The sequence below is a fragment of the Pteropus medius genome, unplaced genomic scaffold, assembly GCF_902729225.1.
Source record: "Pteropus medius unplaced genomic scaffold, Ma_sr-lr_union100, whole genome shotgun sequence".
NCBI lineage: Eukaryota > Metazoa > Chordata > Mammalia > Chiroptera > Pteropodidae > Pteropus > Pteropus medius.
The window spans coordinates 11633464-11652869 of NW_024340692.1; the positions used below are offsets into that span (position 1 = coordinate 11633464).

At 36.4% G+C, this 19406-nt stretch overlaps 1 protein-coding gene across 1 annotated transcript in view; it reads left to right on the top strand.

Annotated features, from left to right (window-relative positions):
* Positions 1–2424: 2424 nt before the first annotated feature.
* ERMP1 (endoplasmic reticulum metallopeptidase 1) overlaps positions 2425–19406 on the top strand; it is a 44659-nt gene continuing 27677 nt past the window's right edge. Inside the window, exons 1-5 of the mRNA XM_039881869.1 lie at positions 2425–2842; positions 4189–4490; positions 8344–8471; positions 9107–9212; positions 19199–19345. Of these exons, the coding sequence (XP_039737803.1) occupies positions 2505–2842; positions 4189–4490; positions 8344–8471; positions 9107–9212; positions 19199–19345 (1021 nt within the window). The 5' untranslated portion in view covers positions 2425–2504. The remainder of the gene's footprint in view (positions 2843–4188; positions 4491–8343; positions 8472–9106; positions 9213–19198; positions 19346–19406) is intronic.

Genomic DNA, 19406 nt, shown 5'->3' on the forward strand with positions numbered 1-19406 from the left:
TCAGAGAGACCTTTCTTGATCACCCTACTTAAAACAGCAGCCTCAGTCACTCTCAATTCCCTGCTTTATTTTTCTTCGTAGCACTTTATCTGACATTTTATTCACCCACAAATACACACACACACACACACACACACACACACACAGAGTTTATTGCCTCTCCACTAGAATATAAGCTCTGAGAAGGTAGAAACATTGACTTGTTCTTTGCGTTTCCCCACCTTGATCAGCATCTGACATAAAGTAAATATCCAATAACTGGTAGCTTGAAAATATTCAAATGTGAATACCATAGTTTACACAAGTCTGGAGAAAAACTGCCTTCCAAGGTCCCAATTATAAAAACTCAACTTCCACCACCTAGGGTTTTCTGATTATCATGATAGGAAAATGGCTTTTAATCCAATTTGCAAAAGATTGTATAAAGAAAAAATTCTGGACAATAGCATTTAATGAGACTTATGTGTGAGGTTCTTTCACGTGTATTAGCTGATTAATCCTCATTGAAGCCCTCTAAGGCAGGCATTATGTCCATTATCACAGATAAGGACAGTGAGACTCTGCAGCTAACTTGCATAATGCCATGTGTATGGAAGTTTCCGATTCAAGAACTCTGACTCCAGCAGCCAGGCTTTTTTTTTCTAATATGGTGCATTGTCTCCCATGCAATATTGTCAGAAGTGCTTAACTTACATTATCCATTCAGAAAAATAGAGCTCAAATGATTTTACCAGTAACACGGCTCTTAGTAGGTGCACCTTATCCCTAGGTTTTCTGACACCTGCCCAGTCCAGCAAGTGACAGCATAAAATAAATAAAGCTTAAAAGACCATGAGACATTTGTACTCTTCACTTAGGAACCAGAGACCCCCACATCTTGTTATGCTGCAGTGGACAGAGTTGTCTCTGAGGTGTTATCTTTCAAAGATGGTGGAGGTGCTAGAGCTTTTGGAAAGAAACTAGCAAGAGAGTTGGCTCTTATAAAAGATAAATATATATTCATTTTCTCATTCAATAAATATGTATTGAGTGATGACCATAGGCTAGGCACAGAGCTAAGTCCTGGGAACATAGTAATGAATAAATAAGATAGACATAGTCTTTGACTTCATGAACCTTCCTGACTAAAAAGGACCTTATCAAACTAAACTTATGCTGATGCTATAAATTTGTTTTCATGTATTCACCCAAGAAATATTTATAGATTACATACTACATGTCATGCTTTGTATTAAGAGGAGGGAATACAATGGCGAGCAAAGCCATTCATGATTTCTGCCTTCATGGAGCTTACGGTTCAATGAGGAAGACATTAAATAATCACATGCATACTATCGTGCTATGAGATCCTACGAATAGGAAAAACTGGCTTCATTAGATTAGGAAATATCACTTGAACTGACATTTGCAAATTAAACTGGAGTTGACTAGGGAATGATGGGAAGGAAGAACATTCCAGGCAACTCCAACAGCATGTAAGAAGATCCTGTTGGAGAAGGAAAGGTGGTGAGCAGGAAGGATGTTGAAAGAGGCCAGCTGAAGAGCTAAGAATAAGGAGCACCCTCGTGTCTGGTGGGCCTGAGCTGTAGGCTGGAGCAGAATTGGCAGTGTACCTTCCCAGTTGGTGTCTAGGTTAATGGTCATGGTGCTGCAGCAAATCTGCGCTGGAGACGCAGAGCTTTGAAGCAGAGAGGTTCATTACATTATCAGGCAGGAAGAAGACTAGATGATCGCTTTTGAGATTGCCATATTCAGTAGTGGAACAGAGTGCTGTTTTGGTAGCCCACTGATTTAGATTTAAGTTCTTCAGCTGTTATTACCTGTAAGCTCCTCAGCTATTAAGTGGGAATAAATATATTTCGCTTTCAGGGTTCTTATGAGAATCAAATGAGATAATGTATTAAAACACTTAGCACAGTGCTCGGCTTATGGCAGGTATCGAATAAATAATAGCTATTATTTTTCTTCACCTGTTAAATGGAGACAATGATAGTACTGGTTACATCGCATGGTTATGAAGATCTATTATTAGATTATGTATGTGGAAGCATAAGGCTGGGACTTCTTGGCGCGGTCCTATTTCTAATATTAAGAACCAGGAGCCTACAATTTCCAGAGCCTATTCTAACGCTCCTTCCAAAAGCAGGGCCATTGCCTTCATCTGCCTGGTGCACCATGTGCATTTTTTTAAAAGCAATCTCTCATTTTTTTCACCTTTCTAGGTTTATGGTTATCTTTCAATTTGGAAATCTCTCTCCCATCCCAGGCAGGGAAGCCCTGTAGGAGAAGGCATACTCAGTATGGCTAGCCTGGGCGGGCCCCTCCACGGTGCCCACTGGTGATGGGTCCAAACAGTCTGGGTCTCCGCGGCGGGACGGGCCAATCAGAAGAAGTTTGGCCCTCTGCAGTTTCCGTCCGCTCACTAGGAGGCGCTGCGGTAGCCACGGCTGCTCCCGGGGCTGTCGCGGGCTGGAGCGGTTGGGCTGGCTCTGAGGTTGGTAGCCATGGAGTGGGGTTCGGAGTCGGCGGCCGTGAGGCGGCACCGCATCGGAGGGGAGCGCCGGGACGGCTCGGCGGCCTTGCGGCAACCGGAGAGGGAGGCCCCGGCGCAGGAGCCCTTGGCAGACGCGTGCGGCGGCGGCGTGAGGACGCGGAAGCGAAGCGCGGCGGGCAGCGCTGGCGCGAGTCAGGCTGCGGGGACCGGACTGTCCGAGGCACGCGCGGCGCTGGGGCTAGCCCTCTACCTGCTCGCGCTGCGGACGCTTGTGCAGCTCTCTCTGCAGCAGCTCGTGCTGCCTGGGGCCACTGGGCACCACAGGGAGTTCGACGCGCGCCAAGCCAGGTACCGGCCTCACCCTCCCGGCCCGCGCGTCCCCCGTGGGTCGCCTGCCAGAGCCCGGGCACCGCACCTGTGTGCACCCGCCCCAGCGGGACCGCTCAGGCTCGCCGGCACCGCCCTGCTACACATGAAGTGGGGTGGCCTTGCTCCACCCTGTTCTGGAGTCCCAATTTACAGGACGGGGGCTTGCGTGGCCCCCGATTAGGCTGGTGGTACAGATGGGGAAGGCCAGGGGGATTGCGCCTGTTTTCCACTCCCTTTTCGTCCCACCTGCACGTGGTTTGGTTGTTAGTCGGTCCCTCGTTTTCTGGAGCAACTACCACTTTTTGCTAGCGCTGCTACTTTCCAAATGAAATGGAGAGTGAAATTTGTATGCTTAAACAGTTTTATAAAGTCGGATCCTGATGAGGTATCGGAAAGAAATAATGCAGTGGTCCAACTTTTTAAGGTTCACAGTACTCAAACCTGAAAGCTATGGAGGCTCAACCTGGAAGACTGCACTTCAAAATTTTATAATTTCAGAAGTTCTCAGATTCCTGGAGGTTGTCTTTGGGCCCCTAGTGTGTAAAGTTTAACTTTTTTTTTTTTTTTAATACACCATTAAGTGTGCTAGGAAAGGTGATTATATCAAAGGTATTGTAACCTGAGTGTGTCAGAGCTCAAAAAATCATCAGCTAGCAGTTTTCAAAAGCCACTGTGTTTTGAAAACTTTCTTTGAACACAAAGTGCTGGAAGCTTGTTTTATTAAGGACTTTCTGGAACACGCTTCCCCTACACCCCTTTTTTCCTCCACTTGGAATGCAGTGAAAAGACAAAATATTTTTTGTTTGTTTTGGCCTAAATTGAGGTTATTTAGGCCTTGTGTGTATACTAGAGGGCTGAGTCCATTCTTCACAATCAAAAGCGGTTTTTGTTGTTGTTGTTGTTATTGTTTGTTTATTTAACCTTTTGACTTAATTGTCATCACTTATTAGTTTTGGACCCAGAATCAGTAACCCTCCAGAGAGTGGCACAATGAAGTTGCATTCTGTCCTGTCTAGTCTTTAGCAGTTACACATTTTGACTAGAATACTTGGTCTTTGTATTGATTTCAAATGGAGATTGGGAGAAGTTGGGAGTGAGAGAATAAAGAAAACTCCCAAGGGCTGAATTCATGGGAGACAAAATGAAATGATGGAACTTTACAAGTGATTTTTCACAGAGTACCTGAAATAATAAAAGGCAGCCTTTTTATGTGAGAAGTCAACTTGTTTTGGGAGTGAGGGGACGTGTAGAGGAAGAGTTCTTCTGTGCTAAGTGTTAGTCTTAAGCCTAGCACACTTTGTCGTCATTCTTTTGGTCACTTCCAGGGATTATCTTGAACATATAACATCCATTGGCCCCAGGACTACAGGAAGTCCAGAAAATGAAATTCTGACGGTGCGTTACCTTTTGGAACAGATTAAACTGATTGAAATTCAAAGCAACAGCCTTCACAAGATTTCAGTAGATGTACAGCGGCCCACAGGCTCCTTTAGCATTGATTTCTTAGGAGGTTTTACAAGCTACTATGACAACATCACCAACGTCGTGGTAAAGCTGGAACCCAGAGATGGAGCCCAGCACGCTGTTCTAGCTAACTGTCATTTTGACTCAGTGGCAAACTCACCAGGTATGTTCTTGTTTTTTAGTCATTTTGAAATTATCACAGCCCACAAAGCTTATTAACACCAGGCTGCTTGGGCAATTGTGGGACACCATTTTCTTGGACAAAACCTTATTTGTGATAGCAGGCAGGATAATGAGAATGTCATTTAGTTTAAGATCTAACCCCTTGCTATTCTCTGAAAGTGCTTTATTTATTTATTTATTTATTTATTTATTTATTTATTTATTTATTTATTTATTTATTTATTTATTTATTTAAACATTAGTGCCAGGAGTCCAGTGACAGGACATGGAATGTTCCCGAAGTAGCTTTATCAGTGTTACCAGTAAGCATCTCTGAGTCCTGGAGTTAGGTTCTGCAATTTCAAGTGTTTACTCAGCTAGGTGTTGTACTAGGCTTTGGAGATATGGGATACAAAAAACAATCCTTGCCTTCATAGGACACATGGTTTGGAGGACATCTAGCAGTTTCTGTAGATGTGAAAAGTAAGAATTTTGTTCCACTGAGGATACCATACTTTTATAGTACCTCATTAATCTATAAATCTTCCTCTGAAAATACTTTGTCAAAATAGAATACTTGATGTTTAAGACAGTGTCTGACATAATACTTTGAACGAATGAGAATCCCCAAATTGAACTGCCATTAAAAAAATAAGACTCATCAGGAAAATGTTTTCAGTAATTAAGAGATTATAAGTAGGGAAGAATAGAAGATAGCATTTTACAATGGAATCATAGCATTTTAGAGGTAGACAAGACCTGAGATAGCATCAACCCCCTTGTTTGACAGAAATAAACTTTACTGATGACCATTGATCAGAGACAGAGGTGGAATCAGATGCTGGGTTACTGGCCAGTCAATTCTTTAGCTACATTTGAAAGGAAGGAGAATTAATGTTCCCTTTGGCAAACTACTTAACCTCTCCTTTCCTTGGTTTCTGATCTGTAAGATGGAGATGGTAATAGTACTTTCCTATTTGCATTGCTTTATAAGTTTTATAAGAAAAACATAGACTAGTGCCTGGCATGAAAAATTTTTTTGTTTGTTTGTTTGGGGTTTTTTTTTTTGCTATTAATTGTTATTTAACATCAATATTTCCAGAATGCTTGAACTATAGCAGGCCCAATATGATCATCTAGAATTATACAAAATTTAAAATAAAATTTATTTGCTTGATTGAGTGATTCATCCTAGGATATCTTTAATCAGAAAGCTTGCCAATTGTATTTAGAGTGTAACATGCTTTTAAAAATATCAGTTTACACATATTTTCAAGATTACATGTAAAAGCAGTCAGATTTGAAAAAAAAAATTTGTGTTTTCAACAACAGTGGATTGAGCGCATGGAGTACAGAGTAATTTGGTGAAAAAGATGAGTTGTTGACTGTCAGTAGAGAGGTCAGCAGAACCAATGTGAATTGTTTAGGGTAGGAGAAATTCACCATGCATTTGTAGCATGAGAAGAAAATGACATCATTCCCTCAGTTCAATATTGGCACAATATCCCAATGACATTATATTATGAAATAGTCATATTCTATTAAGTATTTTTTCAAGATGTTAAAAAAGTCAGTGATACAGCCATCTGTTTAAATTCAGAAATACCTTTGCATATGCTAGGGAAACCAGTGGTCTTTCATGCCTATTTCAAAGCAGTAATAAAGTGTCACTCTTTGCCCACTATTATGATTCTTGAATTCTAGGAAGGGCCAAATTAACACCTCAGTTATTTAAGAGCATTATGTAAGAAAGATGTGTATATGAGTATCAGAAACATAGTGCCAAATGTTACAAATCATATGTATGGAGTCTAATAATGAAAGGATGGCATTTTTGTGTGTCACTGGAACTCATATTAAATTAAAATTTTATAAGAATACCTATACCAACAATCTCAAGGGCATTTCTGTCAGTAATAAAGTAGGTAAAAAAATCTACTCATAAAATAGACTACACCTGAATCCTTTCAGTGGATGAACTAATAATTGAAACAGGTTTTTTTTTTTTAAAAAAAGTTCTTCATAGCAATATATCTGGACCTTAGAAACTGATACCAATTAGGAGTAATGTTACCCACAGAAAGGCCTTAAATATCTTATTGTGTTTGCTTTGTGGTTCCAGGTTGATGGTAGAAGAGACATTGAGTTATTTTAGAGGTGACTTCAATTTCAGAGTTAATTCTAAATGGGAAAGAGATGTTGATTAACCATCCAGCCCTTATAGATACTGCCCTCTAATTTTATTTCACTTAAATATATTTGACCTTCTCTAGTTCTGTTCTCAGATAACAAGACCATTAAAAGAGGATAGTTTAAAATTTTAATCATCCATATATGGATATGTCTCTTTCAGTTTCCCTTTGAATAAAGAAAATTTTGTGGTTTGCTTCTTATTTTGAAATAACTCACAGCCTTAAAGTTAAAAACCATTAATTTTATTTGGTTTTGAGAAGGTAGCACTTTTTACTGATAGCTTGATAGTAATTAGTTATTACTTTAGTTCACTTTAATTAAAATAAAATTCAGTAATTACTGCCAAGACAACTAATAGGCAATAGTGTCTTGAGTAGGAATGGAGTCTGGAATTTAACAGTGTCAAAACAAGCATTTTAGCTAGCTGCAGAGCCTTAAGTTTGCAAAGAGAAGAAGGAAAAACACTGAGTGCCGACGACATTATCTTGTAATCCTCACAGTACACCTGTGGGGTAGGTGTCATTAGCCTTGTCTCTATACCAGGAAGTTGTGGGATAAATGATAGCTAGAATTTACTTCCAAGTCTTTCTTACTTTAAAACCCATGCTAAACTCTGTAGCACCATGCCTCCCAATGTATAAACCCAGAAATACTCTTCTCTGGGTTATTAGTCTTTAAACTTTTTATTATGGAAAATTTCAAATATGTACAAAAGCAGAATTGTTTAATGAACCTGGGTGTACCTGTCACCCAGCTTGGACAGTCTGATCTTGTTTCTTTACCCCACTCCTGCAACCCTTGATTATTTTGAAGCAGGTCTCAGCTCTATCAGTTTCTCTGTATTTCAGTCTATATCACTGAAAGATAAGGACTCTTTTCTGATACGTTTGTAATACCATGCATTATCTCACTTAAAAAATAATTCCTTAATAGCAGATATCCAGTTTCTTTTACTACCTCTTACAGTACTTTTCTAAAAAGTCAAGGCACTAAAGTCATCATTATAATCACCTTGAATTAATATATAAAGTTTCTGAATCAAGAAGTTGAGATTCGATGAGGTCCTCTGCTTTATCAGTGCTGGGATGAGGGATACTACTTAGGTCATTAGTCTTTCCTGTGTCTGAGGTTCCTTGGAGAAACTTTAAAAATGCTATACCGTCCAAACTGACTACTCTGTGTATGCAGAGTGATCTTCAGCTTTTATGATTTTGGCAGGAAAACAAGCAGGAAAGGAATGGGCGGCGGGGGGAGATGATCTAGGAAGCTATGAACACCAGAAGTGAGACTATTACAGAGGTTGTAGAATAAAGATAAAGAAGGGAACAAATTGCTTTGGGTTGACGAGAATGCTAGTTTTCAGAATTAATTTAGGCCTTACCTGGTTAATTATTCAACAGCTACTAATTGAGAGGCTACTCTTGGCTAGGCATGGTTCTAGACATTAAGAGTAAGTCAACAAACAAACCAGGCAAAAATCCTTGCCTTCATGGAATTTATTGCTGGTGGGTGTAATTGCCACCTTATGGTAACAGAGCTATGCTTCTCGTCTTGCAGCTCTGTTATGGTTCCTTGATGAGAAAACTTCATTCCTAGCCTTGATGATTCATACTGTAAGGGTTGTGAAATCAGAGAAGCAAATCTGTGTTTCTGATTTGAAGGTGCCAGTGATGATGCAGTTAGCTGTTCAGTGATGCTGGAAGTCCTTCGTGTCTTCTCGACATCTTCAGAAGCCTTACGTCATGCTGTCATATTTCTTTTTAATGGTGCTGAGGAAAATGTCTTGCAGGTGAGATTTTACTGTTTTAAATACTAGGCTTGAATAATAATAAAAAATAATAATTAACACATTTGATTATTCATCTGAGTAGTATCATAAAATTATATGCAAAAGAAATATTGTACTGGGAAGTACTTTAAAAATTCTACAGCCAGTTGTGTACTCATGTTCAGCATTTAAAAATTCAACTTAGAACGGATCGTCTTGTCAGTCTGTGATTCATAAAAGGTCTCTGTGATGGCATAATTATTCACCTCAGGTTTTCTTTCACACTGGAGTTTCAGAGATGTTTTGAGGCAGGCATACCGCATGAATATTCAACCATGTGGATTGTCCCTTCTATTTTTTTGCCCTTTCTTTTGCACAACCTCACACTTACTAAGGATTTTCTTTGGCACCACTCATGGAAATCAGGCTGCCTTCTGCGATGGTGACTTTCCACTCAGCAAACTGCACATAGCCATTATACATAGAGAGATAAACAGATAGATGTCTTCAGATACAGTCTTTGAAAAAAATGTTTATTTTCCTGTTTTTCCTCTTATCAACATAGTTCTGTCTTTAAAATAAGCAAAATAGCAAAACAGAGACTTTGATCATTTCATGTTGTGTAACCTATATTTGGTTTTTTCCTTCTCATTCAGGCTAGTCATGGTTTCATTACTCAGCACCCCTGGGCCAGCTTGATTCGTGCATTTATTAACCTGGAGGCAGCAGGTGTAGGAGGCAAAGAACTTGTATTCCAAACAGGTATGTGAGGCTACATTTTATATTTTAATGCAATTGCATTGTATATTTTCATGTAATTCTTTTTTGATAAAAGTGGAAAGTTTTTGAATATAATATCTTTAATGAAATGAACATTCTTTTTAAAGGATGAGGTAGTTTTAGCTTGTCTTTGTATGGTTGTTATTATATGCCAAATGTCATTCAGAACATTTTATGTATAAATAAGTCACTTAATCCTCAGAACAACATGAGGGAATAGTACTGTTATTACCCTCATTTTACAGATGAGAATACTGAGGTAAGAGAGATTACAACTTGCCTTAGGTTTCACTATTGGTAGATGACACAGCAGGATTTGAACCTAGGCAGTCCAGATTCAGAGCCCTGTTCTTACCACTAACCAGGTTGTTGTATAGATGGCAAACTTACTTTTAGCCATTATGGATGATTATTATATAAATTATATATATAATTTCATGAATTAAAATGAGAAAATTTACCCATACTTAAAGGAATTTAAATGCATTTACCTAGGGTTAATGAGGTCTAGACCCAAGTCAGTTCCTTTATTTACATTTGTTGAGTAATTACTTTTGCTAGTTTATAGTCTGTGTTTTTTTTTTAATAAATGTAGGTAGTTTTACATAAAAATTCTACAATCGTATACATTTTAGATATAATTGCATTGTCTGGAAGGATATAAACAAACTGTATAATAGTCACTGCTGGGTGGTGAGTATTGGCTAGTGGAGCTGTGGTGAGTGTGACTGGAGAGGAAGGTGAAGCACAATGTAAAAAAACAGTTTGACTCTCCATTGCTTCATGAATTTAAAACCAGAACTGTCATAACTGCTTTACTTATACTCTTTATAGTTTTCTGTAAAACTATAAATTTTCGCATTGCATGTGATTATTTTCATAATAAGGCAATAACAGACTCATTACTAGTTAGCAACATATATTCAATTTAAGTGTTTTACTCATTCTAAAATAAAATCCCCACATTTCAAAAGTACTTTTTTCTGCAAGGCATCCTACAGAAAATTTGGAGAGGATATTTCCCTCTTTCTCCGAGTTTTTATACAGTATTTTCCCTCTAGGTTTTGGTAGCTTATTCTTGTGGCTAAACTGCATACCCAAAAGTTTTCCGGATGCAGACATGCTACTGCCTCTCCCAGTATCTCACTTCCAGATTCCACTGCCTACAAAAGACTAGCTTTCCTTTGGGGTGGCTTTCAGAAAGCTAGTTATTGTTGCTTTCACATTTGAATAAAAGAAGGTAAAGGCCGCCTGGATTTGGAGTTCTGCTTGAGAGTGTATGCTAGATCGCTCTGTCCTCTGCTTCTTTAACAGGCCCTTATTTTCCTGTGCAGTAGCACTTGTTCTGTCCTGGAACCTTTCAGTTGAAACAGTTTGTACTCTCTAGTGCTCCATTGTCATTTCAGAGAGGGACATTCAGTTGGGGAATATTTGGTGACTAGAATAATCATTACTACCTAATTTTTCAAATGGGCCAGAATGCATGAAAGAATGACTTGATTTATCAGGCTAGTGGTATGTATCATGAGTCAAGAAGGCTCGATTTAATAATTTTGAAGGTAGTATAAAATTCATTATTTTAAAATTTAAAACAGATTAAACCAGTAATATATGTTCCTTATAAAATACTCAAATACTTCCAGCTTTGAGTAGAAGAAAGCGCATAAGGAAAGGAGTCACAGATTTCTTTTTTGTCTCCTGTGAAAAAAATTATCCATGCCCCTGTTATCGTACCATCCAGAGCAAACCATGTTATATTTTAATCTCTACCCTTCTGGAATGTTTTATATACATATACATTAATATATTTTATATATTATGCATACATAATGTACATATCTTACAAAACTGGGGTCATACTATATCTGCTATTGTATAGCCTGCTCGAGATTGAATTCTTAAAAAAATAAGCTTTATTGAGATATCATCCATATTTACAATTTACTCGGTTAAAATATAAAATTCAGTGGTTTTTAGATATTCACAGAGTTGTGCAGTCATCACAGTCAGTTTTAGAATCTTCATCATCCCAAAGAGAAACTCCATACTCATTAGCAGTCTGGCATCTTTCACTTCGTATAATATTTTTTGAGGTACGTCCACGTTGTAGCATGTATCAGTACTTCATTCTTTTTTTTTTTTTTATGGCTGAATTATATATTCCATAGTATGGATATATCTCATTTCGTTGATCATTTATCAGTTGATGGGCATTTGTGTTGTTTTGACTTTTAGACTATTATGAATGATGCTGCTATGAACATTTGTGTGTCTGTGTGGATATATATTTTATTTCTTTTGGGTAGAAACCTAGGAATGGAATCCCTAGGTCATATGGTAAATTCATGTTTACCTTTTTAGGAAGCTGCCAAACTAAACAATTAAATTTTATTTTAGAAGAAATGTAAATTCAAACAACAGTAAGAATTTTTTAGATTAGATTTGCAAAAAGTAGGTGGAATGATAATATTCAATACTGCTGAATATAGAGGAACAGACATTTTCATACACTGTTGGTAGAAGTGCAGATTGATGCAGTTTGGGTACAGTTTGGTAGTATATAACACTTTATTAAATGTGCAGACCCTTCTGTCCAGAAGCTCCACTTGTAGGAATTTATCCTATAGAAAGAGTTGCACATAGGCACATAGATCTAAGTACTGCATAGTCTTCTTGGCTTTTTTTATGAGTAAAAAATTGAAATCACCTTCAAGGTCCATGCATAGGAGACTGGTTATATTAATAGTGACTTAAACATTTTTTCCACTCTTCAATCATTAATTCCCCCCTCTCCCATGAGATCATTTCCATCAGCACACAAACATGCTTTTTTTTCTCTTCTTAAAGAAACCACTTTTGATCCCTCCTCACCCCACAGCTATTGCTTGTTTCTCAGTTTCTGTCTATGGCAAAATTCCTTGACTGGAATTCCTTTATTCCTGTTTTTGAACTAGTTGTTGTTAGCTTTAAGTTTACTGTTGTACAAATCACATTGCTAAACACAGGGGTCAGTTTTCAGACCTCATCTTACTTGGCTTCCCTAACAACATTTGCTGTTCTCAGTCTCTTTTTATTAATTCTTCCTTTTTTTTTCTCCTTTCTTTTGAGTGTTGATGCCACCAACTAAATTTAAAAGGAAGTAGAGCAGTGGGAATGATGCTGTTTGACTAAGCTGTGTCTGCTTTTACTGGACTTTCAGGGAACTTTGACTTTTCATTCATTTCTTTTCTCCTTTTTTTATAAAAAAAAATCTTCAATTCTTTTTTTTTGTCATCAAAATATAATAGACAATTAGTTGCTTATATTTACATTGTACAATTCAATGAGTTTTTTTCACTTATAGTTTGCATACAATAATATACCACTTTCAGTTGTACAGCATAGTGATCAGAGATCCATATAACTTGCAAAGTGATGACCCCACTAAATCTAGTACCCTATACCCCCTTACATATTTATTACAATATTATTAACCCTCTTCCCCATGCTACACTCTACATCTCCATGTCTATTCTGCAACTATCCATTTGTACCTCTTAATCCCTTTGCCTTTTTTTCCCACCCAACCCCCCTCCCATCTAGTATCCCTCTAAATATTCTTTGTATCAATGAGTTTATTTCCACTTTTGATGTTGTTGATTTTGTTCTTTAGATTTCACATGTATGTGCAATCATGCAATATTTGTCTTTCTTTGTCTGCCACACATGCTCATACTCTTTGCATTAAGAAAGATGGAGCTCATTTCTTAAGAAGAAATTGTTACACAAGAGGAACCATCATATGGCAGGAGATAATGGCAGGAGAAAGAAAGTAAAACGAAAATATTTCTGTATCTTCCTTCCATCTTTCTCTGTGAGGTAATTGAAAGCTTTCTGGGAGAGTCAGGATAGGGTAATAATTAGGAGCACAGGCTCTGCAGTCAGACGACCTAAGTTCAAATCTCAGCTGTAGCAAACCCGAGGCGCATAACCTCAGACAAGTCACATAACTGCTCTGTGCTTCAGTTCCTCATCTGTAAAATTGGAACAGTGTTTGTACCTACCTCTTAAGATTGATGACTACTGAGTAAAATCCTTAAGTTTGCGATTTCTCATCTAAGGGCACCCTTTGCCTTGTTTTTATCATGGCAAGACTATCTTACTCAGGAGCTGATCTGCCTTCCCCATCTCCCTGGCCTGCCTTTTTACATCAAAACTTGGTCCATAGGCCCCAGTGGACAATCGGTGAGAGGCCTGCATAGGGCTGGAGCTTTAGCATGCAGTGGTGAATCTCTAAGGAGTTAAAAGCCAGGTAGTGGATATTTAAAACTGTAAAATATAAGAAGGGTCTTATATTTTCTCAAGTATTTTTTATAGTAGAATGTATAAATGAATTTAAACTTTCATCTTTAGGTGCCTTTCTTTTTTTATTGGCATGAAAGAAAAGCACAGAGCTCTGAGTGTTCAGCTTAATGAATTTTTACAAACTGAATATAATCATGTGATCAGAACCAAGATCAAGATTGAGAGTATTGCCAGCACTCCACAGGGCTCTCTTGTGTCTCCTTCATAGTCATTTATCACCTCAAAGGTTACCACTGTTCTTGGTAGATTTAATTTTGCTCGCGTTTGAACTTTCTATAAACTGACTCATATGCTATGTTTTCTTTTGTGTATAGCTTTTTTTTTTTTTACTCAACATTATGTCTGTAAGATTCATCTGTGTTGCATTTAGCAGTAGTTCATTCTTTTTCACTGATGAATAATATCCCACTGACAAGAATATCTGTTCTGCTGGTGATGTTAGATTGTTTTTAGGTTTTGGCTCTCATGAATGGTGCAGTCATGAACATTCTTGTAAATGTCTTTTGGTGAATGTGTCTGTGTATGCACATTTCTGAGGAGTCATAAGGTGTGCATATTCAGCTTTGGTAGAATATTGGCATCTAAGTATGGTAAGTGCCATACTTAGATGCCAATATCAATAAAATATTAGCAAACTGAATCTAGCAATGTATGTGTTTGTATATGTATATGTTTATATATACATACAAAAAAGATAATGTTTACCAATCAAGTCGAGCTTATTCCAGGGCTATGAGTTTTTTTTGTTTTTTGTTTTTTAGTTTCAGGTGTATAACATAATGATTCAATATTTGTATGTATTGCAAAATGATGACCACAATAAGTCTAATTAATGCCCATCACTACACATAGTTATAAATTTTCTTTTCTTGTGATGAGAACTTTTAAGATCTACTCTTAGCAACTTTCAAATACACAATACAGCGTTATTAACTATACTGTCACTGTGCTATGCATTACATGCCCAGGACTTACTTAGTTTATACCTCTGAACACCTTCACCTATTTCACCCACCTCCACCTCTGGCAACCACGAGTCTGTTCTCTATGTCTATGAACTTAGCCTTTCTTTTTTTTTTTTTTTAAGATTTCACATATAAGTGAGATCATACAGTATTTGTATGATCTCTGACTTATTTCATTTAGTATAATGCCCTTAAGGTCCATTCCATGTTGTCACAAATGACAAGATTTCCTTCTGTTTTATGGCCGAATAATATTCCATTGTATATACATACCATATTTCCTTTATTCATTCATCAGTGGACACTTAGGTTGTTTTCATATCTTGGCTATTGTAAATAATGCTGCATTGAACATGGAGGCGCATCTGTCTTTTCAAGTTAGTATTTCGTTTCCTTTGGATAAATGCCCAGAAGTAGAATTGCTGGTTCATATGATAGTTCCATTTTTAATTTTTTGAGGAAACTCTGTACTGTTTTCCATAGTGATTGCACCAATTTACATTCCTACCAATAGTGTACAAGGGTTCCCTTTTCTTTACACCTTCACCAACACTTGTTATTTCTTATCTTTTTGGTAATAGCCATTCTAACAGGTGTGAAATGATTTCTCATTGTGGTTTTGATTTGCATTTCCTGATGTTGAGTGCCTTTTCATGTACTGGTTGGCCATCTGCATGTCTTTGAAAAAATGTCTATTCAGATTCTCTTCTCATATTTTAATTGGATTGGTTTTGGTTTGAGTGCGGTTTTTTTTTTTTTTTTTTTTTGCTATTGAGTTGTATTAGTTCTTATTTTGAATATTAACCTTTTATCAGATATATGATTTGCAAATAGTTTCTCCCATTCAGTGGGCTGTCTTTTCATTTTGTTGATGGCTTTCTTTGCTGTAGAGCTTTTTAGCTTAATATATTCCCACTTATTTGTTTTTGCTTTTGTCGCCTTTGCTTTTTGTGTCAAATTGAAAAAATCATCACTAAGAACAATGCCAAGGAGCTTACTGCCTATGTTTTCTTCTAGGAGTTTTAGGGTTTCAAGTCTTATGTTCAAATCTTTAATCTATTTTGAGTTAATTTTTGTATGTGCCAAAAGGTGGTCCAGTTTCATTCTTTTGCATGTGGCTGTCCAGTTTTCCTAACACCATTTATTGAAGAGACTGTCCTTTTTCTATTATATATTCTTGGCTCCTTTGTCATAAATTTATTGAACATATATGCTTGGGTTTATTTCTGGGCTAGCTGCTCTGTTCCATTGATCTGTCTTTTTTTTTTTTTATGCCAATAACATATAGTTTTGATTACTATAGCCTTGTAATATAGTTTGGAATCAGGAAATGTGATGCCTCCAGCTTTGATCTTCTTTCCCAAGATTGCTTTTGCTATTTAGGGTCTTTTGTGGTTCCATACAAATTTTAGGATTGTTTGTTCTATATCTTTGAAAATTGCCACTAGAATTTTGATAGGGATTGCATTGAATCTGTAGATTGCTTTGGGTAGTTATGGACACTTCAGCAATATTAATTCTTCCAATCCATGAGCACGAACTGTCTTCCAATTAATTTGTGTCTTAAGTTTCTCTCATCAGTGTCTTATGATTTTAGTGTGCAAATCTTTCAACTTCTTGGCTAAATTTTTTCTTAGGTTTTTAAAAAATTCTTTTTTGATGCAGTTGTAAGTGGTATTCTTTTCTTAATTTCAGTTCATTAGTGGATAAAATGATTTTTGTATATTGATTTTATATCTTGCAACTTCACTGAATAGTAAATGAAGATGGTTTAATATTTGCAAAATCAATCTCTGTTGTCAGAAAAAAGGAGCTATCTTAATAGATAATCTCAATGCAATCATCTCAGAAGATAAAGAACAAGAATATGTTTCTTTATAACAGTACATTTATCACACTCAAAAAATACGACATTAGTATAAAACTATGATCTAATGAACAATACGTATTCAGATTTCTCCAGCTGTACCAATAATGTCCTAGCTGCTTTTGTTTTTTTAATCTGAGTACCAGTTCAGGATCAAACACGGCATTTAATTGTCATGTTTTATTAGATATATCGCAGTCATTATAACAAACACATATAAAAACATAGAAGCATAAACTTAATTATTGTATGATGAGTACCGCTCTATCGTGAAAGAGAATAGATTCTTGCCACACCCCTCCAGAAGTTTTCACCTGCTTCTTTCAAATACAACTCTCTACCTCTCTTCTAAGAGTGGCCATTGTCCTGATTTTTATGACACATTTTTTCTTGATAGTTTACCTTTACCTGTTTTTCAATGTGGTTTAAATATTTTAATAGTATAATTTTAATTATTAATATATAATACTTTAATAATAGTATTTTAACATGATAAGGTTTGATAATCTGTTTCCCCATTGTTTTCCTTTTTCCATTTGTGTTTTTCTAAGTGTATCACATCAGGAGGCATGTAACATCTGTTTGATGAACTTAACTTTTGACCCTTTAATTATGATACTTGCCGGGTTTTTCTACTTTGTAAAGTTACTTTTTTCACCTTTGTAGTGGGTACTTTGAAACTCTGTAAATATCCTGTTTCTCATGAAAATTTGGTCCTACTTTTAGCAGTCATCAACGAATCTTACCCCAAAGCATTTTTATTATAATATTAGCCAGATACTGAGTTTTCTAGCACTGTCATTTCATCTGTAGTTAATAGGTGGAATTCTGCTAGAAGAAAGGCTTTCTAGTCTCCCTTATTTGTGTATTTATTTCAGTATTTCATGTATTTTTATTTTATAGATTATATATGTATATACTATCAGTTTGATGCATGAATTATTCCAGTTTAAGCCAGTGGCAGCCCCTTCAACTAGTGCCTGAGTCCTTTTGACATCTCTGACATGTTCCTTTGAGCACTTCTTTACTTTCTGGTACAAGATGTTCTGACTTCTGCTTTCCTAGCCCCAGTTCTGGAACTAGCCATTTCTCTAAGGAGACCTGGTCATTTTAGTGTATAATGGTATTCAGAAGCAAAGATCTTGGTGCTAAGTATGGTTTTTCTTTCTATTTATCCTGTTTGGGGTTTGTAGAGCTTTTTGAATTCACAGCTTGATGTTTTCTGTGGAAAATTATTAGCCATTATCTCTTTAAACATTGCTTCTGCTCTATTCTGTCTTCTCTCCTTCTTCAGTTAGTCATATGTTAGACCTTTTTACTCTATCCCACATGGCTGATATACTCATTTCTATATTTTTCATCCTTTTTTTCTTTCTGTGTTTAATTCTGTTAATCTATAATCCTTCTTCTGCTGTGTTTAGCTTTGTATTCAACCATCTGTTAAAATCCTTAACATCGGTTGTTACGTTTTTCAGTTCTAGGGTTTCCATTTGACTTTTTTTAAATAGATTGCACTTGTCTGCTTAAATTCTTGTTATCTGTGTTTTTGTACATAATAATCATAATTATTTTCAGACCTGTGTTTGGTAACTACAGTATCTGGGTCACTTGCATAACTGGTTCTATAGTGTTTCTCCACCTCTCTGTCTCCCCCTCATTTATGGCCATTTTTTCCTGTAGGAAAGCAGTTTATCTGTTTATAAACTTATTAAAGTGTTAATATTCTTAGATTTTCTGAAATACAATTACTTGATCTGTCTATATCAGTCAACTCTTTGCTAAATTTTGTTATAAAAAGCAACCCCTGGATCTCAGTTACAACAGCAAAGGCTTATTTCTTGCTCATGTTACATTTTGGTTCCTGGATAACTGCAGTTATGTTCCATGGTTATTATGTTTCATGTGTCTTATTCATTCTGGGATCCAGGTTGAAGGAGAAGTCCCATCAGGGATGTATTGATCTCATGACCAAAATTAACAAGAGGTATGGACCACATGATGTCTCTTAAAAGTCTTCTTGGTTGAGGTTCATGTCTCTCCCATTCACAGTCTATTGGCCAACACAATTCATGTGGCCAAGCCTGCAGTTAAATAGGGTGAGAAAGTATATGTGGTACTCCCACAGGAAGGCATTTCATTACAAGTTACATGAGAGGGAGGAGTGAGTAATTGGAAACAGTAATACAATTTGTCTTCCTATCCTAAAGAAAAAACTCCCATATTTGAAAAAAACCATGTATACATGAAGGTATTAGTGCAGAATTATTAATAATGATTAAAAAGATTATAATCAATAGTAATAAGGAACTTTATGATATATTCAGTGAAATGTTATGTAGTTAATTAAAATGACCACTGTAATATCTAGCAATGTAGGAAAATGCATTTAATACAATGTTAAATGAAAGACTAATGTACAGAGTATGTATACCCTATGAGTACAGCTACATACACACATTCATACATTTTAAAGAAACTTGAAGATACAAAAATGATAATAGTTATCTTAGGATGATGGACTTTTGAGTGATTTAAAAATTTTTAAATTAAACTTTTAAGTGCTGTTATTTTATAATTAAAAATAATTTTGTTTTCTGAAACGTTATTTTTATTCTAAAAGTTAAACATTTATCAGAGAAATGTTGGAAAATACAGAAAAAAAATTGAAAAAAAACCCCCAAACACTGGACCTTTCTTTCCAGACCACCACAGTAACAATTTTAGGTGTGTTAAAAAATCAATATGTTTTAAAAATTACCAGATTAACTTTATATTGTCATGTTTCATTTCAGGTCCTGAAAATCCTTGGTTGGTACAAGCTTATGTTTCAGCAGCTAAACACCCTTTTGCTTCTGTGGTGGCTCAGGAGGTTTTTCAGAGTGGAATCATTCCTTCAGATACTGACTTCCGTATCTACAGGGATTTTGGGAACATTCCAGGTATTTTGTCAGTTGTTATGGGCTATAGTGTGACAATGCTTAATCAAAGTCAGATTTTACT